The 4,338-nt window shown below is 41.6% G+C and overlaps 1 protein-coding gene across 1 annotated transcript; it reads right to left on the reverse strand.

Moving 5' to 3' along the window:
* Positions 1-2,116, reverse strand: T265_04237 (hypothetical protein; the record flags this gene model as incomplete). Its single annotated transcript, XM_009168930.1, has 3 exons — positions 1-229; positions 1,015-1,115; positions 2,023-2,116. The coding sequence occupies 3 exons, from the start codon at positions 2,114-2,116 to the stop codon at positions 71-73; spliced, it is 354 nt and encodes a 117-aa protein (XP_009167194.1).
* Positions 2,117-4,338: the final 2,222 nt, after the last annotated feature.

Consider the following 4,338-nt stretch of genomic DNA (forward strand, 5'->3'; position numbering starts at 1 on the left):
TTTGGAAGATGCACAACCGTGGTTTATTTAGCAGTAATCATTGTTTAGTGTGACGTGGTACAAATCATTATCAAATATAGGGTAATTCGCAAGTTTTGTCGGCTTCGAGGCCGTTTTTACCAACGGTAACCGCGGCGATATCCTCGCCAGTATCCTCGTCCGTATCCCCTTGCAAATCCTCTACCGTAGCCTCGTCCGTACCAGCCATGCAGCAACTTGGCGTGTGGGGCTAAAAAACAATAAATGCTTTTAGTGGAAGCACATTCAGGTTAAAAAGCAACGAAGAGTTTATAGCTAACATTTATCCACCGACCGTAGGGAGAAGGGTAGCACTCTGAATAATACGCAACAAACTAACTGACAAGTTGCCAACTGAGCTAACGCGGGCATTACGATAGACAATAAATTTTTCATGTTGATCTAGATGTGTGTGCATCCAAGTGTCTCAGGTCTGAAAGGATAACGCAGATAAGGGCTACTTCACGATAAAGCTGATTATGCCGTTAGCAATGCTGTTCACTCGAACATCGACAGTGTTCAGCGTTTCTTGAGATGGAATCTACCAGTCTACACATTTCTCTGCGTTAGCTTAATTTTTTCCCATCTCACTCATTCCTTTTCTGTCTAAAATCTTGTCGCATTTAAGTGATTACCGGGCTGGTTAACTCGATTGTGTATTTGTCTTGTTCAGTCAAGGTGACAAACTTTATGTAGCATGATGCAGAAGTAGATCTTAGGGTCACATAAAGCGGTTTGCTCATTTCGTTTTTATTCGGACTACTCAGCAATACTGATCCAAAAAACTCCGACGTTCGAACTCGCAACCTTTAGGCCATTGATTGATTACTTGGTCTAGGTCGACAGACTAGCAGTGTGATTAGACCTCACTTAGACAGGCCGGAGTCCCACTTATCCTTCAATCACGGCGGGATAGTACATTTGGACAGTTGTGTATGGGAATATCAGGCCGAAAACAACAGTGGACAAACATGATCACCAATCTTCAGTACGTACTCGTTGAGCTTGGTTTCTCCGTCTCCGCGGCTTCCGTGTACGTCTGCAGGAGAACTCCAAAGACCAAGAGAAGTGACAGAGTGAAAAGGTGCATGGTGATCCTGATGAGTAAAAAAGACAGAGTCTGATGAGGAATCACACCCGCAAACACTTGCTGGAAAAAGCGTACTGGTTTGGGTGAATCGCTAGGGAAACTAATTTTGCAGCGAATTCAGCGTTTCGTGTTGCAAATTGGATGCCATATATTGTTCTGAAGGTTTCAACACAATCAAGATTAGTTGAGAAGAACCACTGTTCACACTTCCTGGTGTTTGTTAGTTCCATCTTGTCGTTACGGTGGGAACAGTCAGCTTACAACTGTGTTGGCCGCACTACAAATCAATAGATTTTCGTCATCAGTCGTTGATATTTTGTGTGCAGTCTGCCACACAAAAGCAGATTATTTATTTTACACCGAAAATGCGCAGATAAAAGCCGCATGAAAGCGATTTGGGCATTAAATCCTTCAACTTAGATTTATCTTGGATTCCTGCAAAATAACCTAGTTGTCTGGAAGAGTTTTGGATGAGTACACAACACAAAATGATGTGCCCACGTTGCAGAATAAAACCATTTGTAGCCTACACATGACTCGCCTATGTATCGAGGTTTTGTAAAGTATAATTTTTATCCTACGGATACGAATTCATTAAAACAAAAGAACACGTAAACCTTATTTCCAGGTAAAACTCAATAGTTCGAACAGCAAAACGGCAATCAAACCAAAAACAACCAAGACTAAGATTTTCGCCATTCTCCCGTCAATCTGTAGAAGCTTACTTGATAAGTTTGTACTCAGGCGGTTGCTTTCAAGCTTCGTCAACTTACGGGAAATCTTTTCTTTTATATAATTACGTACGGTACGATTAACTGCAATTATCCATCACCAATGGAAATACACTCGTTTTCTTAATGCGATTAAAGCTAGATTAAACAAGCAACACTCAGTGGTTTGGTTTTGTTTTTCACCTTTATTGTATGACTTTGCACGTAACTGAGGACAAAACTCACCTCTTAGTCTCCATTTCATGTACCATGTGATTTTTATCAGCCTGAAATGCATTTTCTTTCAAGTGACCCAAGTCATGAGTGATGCGCGTGAGTGTTGAAGTACACAGGTGCAATAACTATACCGAAAATCTTATTTTGATCGAGAAAAATTTGATTATTCGGACACTTGCTTATGAAATAAAAAAACGGGCGGTTCCCCAATAAATGATACTCCCAAACTGTCCTGTCTAGACAGCACGGGTCAGAAACCGAGGAAAAAGCGGATGGCAGTCTACCACTTTCTAGGAATAATTGAATTGGTTATAACGTTTTAGCCATACAAGTCATGGTTTCAAATTGAAAACGTTCGGGGATTTCCTCTCAATGGAAATCGTGAGCACAATAGACGCTGTGTGATTTTCGAAAAAGGGATGACTTTAAGGTTAAATAGATGCGTTCACAAGCTTTCTGTCTAAATAACGCGTGCTAACTAGTTGTCTACCCCAAAACGGACTTGAGTTCTGATGAGCGACAGGAGGGATTTATGCAGATTCCAGCAAAATATCCTGGGCGAATTCGCTAAAGCCCAAAACATTTTCTTTCGTGACGAATTCTAAAAAGACTGTTCGACCGGGCCGTAGCACTTGGATGGTAAGTCAGAATGTCGGGAAATTAGCAAGTCTTCTGAGGACATCGAAAACACACAAAAGCAACTGTACCAGCTCTGTAGTGATGGGTTTATTTTCACACCTGATCATACGAAGGCACATGAAGGACAAATGTTCAGAGTTTAAGCCGTCCAATGTCACTCCAGGCAACAAATCAACGAAGTCCAAGGAGTCTCGCGATGATTTAAAATCATCAGTGGTACTTATCTTTGAAAATGCCGCGTTTTGAATTCTGGATGCGCCATGCACTGTTGATGATCTCTAATAAGAGCGAAATCCGGGTCCAACGATTGCACCTTTGGTATGGCCCCACCAGAATAATCATGCACCTGACAGGGGGGGAACTGTGCAAACGAGAGTGATGTAAGCGTAAGTTGTAGATTGTACTGACCAGCGTGGCGATCACCAAATTCGCAAACAATTGGACAGAGCGCTTGGTGGTTTTTATTTTTAGTATAACGTTTCGGCTGTAAAAAATGAAGATCTGTCAGCAGCATACATAAATCCAGCTGGTGACCGGCGGATCCTTGCGGACGACGATTATGACCAAAATAGGTTTCCGAATCCTCTCCGTTGCCCATGTAGGGTGACAGTTAATCTTAGATCCTGAGGCGGTGTTGTGGTTTAAAAGGACTGACTTTCAGGTCTCGAGGGGATTGTTTCAGAAACGTTACAACACGTGGAAATAGTTGCCAGCCGAAATCGTTTGGAGGAAAAGTCATGTTTGGTTTACAATGTCCAATGTTTCCACGAAAGAACATCAGAAAACAGGGGGAGCTGATCGGTTTCTTTTGTCTGAAAACAGACTCGCGAACATTTTGTAGTAACATTTGTAGACGCCGTCACAGCGCGGCTGAGGATGCTTGTATATAGCAGTTAAAATAATCGTAAACACGTCTGGTCGTTCGAGGAATTTCTTGAACGTAGTCCAACTGACATGTTCTAAATCGAATTTGTGTTTTAGTCGAGCTCTGCAGCATATTAGCGGATAAACGGATATTTTAATTTTACCGGAGACTTTTATAATTTATCATACAGCATTCTAGCCCACCCCTTATCATTTTGACTGCAGGTTATACGTGTTCTCTTTTTAGTAGTTTTTTGACATTTACTTTTTATCCTATTAACGATTTCGGCAATGCATAGCTTTCGTTTATCAAATGTTTGTCTGCTTTTGCCACCTGTACTACTGATTTCCTGGTTTATACTATACTAACCTGTACCTTTCATCGGTCTCGATCCTAATTGATGGGATTTGCGCATTCTTGTGTCTTCTTTTATTCCCTGGTTTTCGGTACATTTGTAGACTGATTTATCACGCGTCTACCTGCAGCATGCATTCAAAATTGTCCACGTAGGAGGCACATATTTTCGGCACTATTTCTTCAAGAATAATCCGCTTCGACTTTTCGCATTTGGGTTTGTGCTGCAATGCATTAGGCTCCACTTGGATTCCTTTTGCGTTGGACGAACAAATAAATGTTCTTCGGTATGACAGGTATTTGTATACGGAACTACTTTCTAATAGGGCCCATGTTCTTAAGGTAGATAAGAAGTGAGTCTCAGGATCAGCTCATTCCGACAGATCCCAGCTTTCGCAGTCGACCCAGTATATAGCTGGTTTCAA

Source organism: Opisthorchis viverrini (assembly GCF_000715545.1).
Source record: "Opisthorchis viverrini unplaced genomic scaffold opera_v5_68, whole genome shotgun sequence".
NCBI classification, from domain to species: Eukaryota; Metazoa; Platyhelminthes; class Trematoda; order Opisthorchiida; family Opisthorchiidae; genus Opisthorchis; species Opisthorchis viverrini.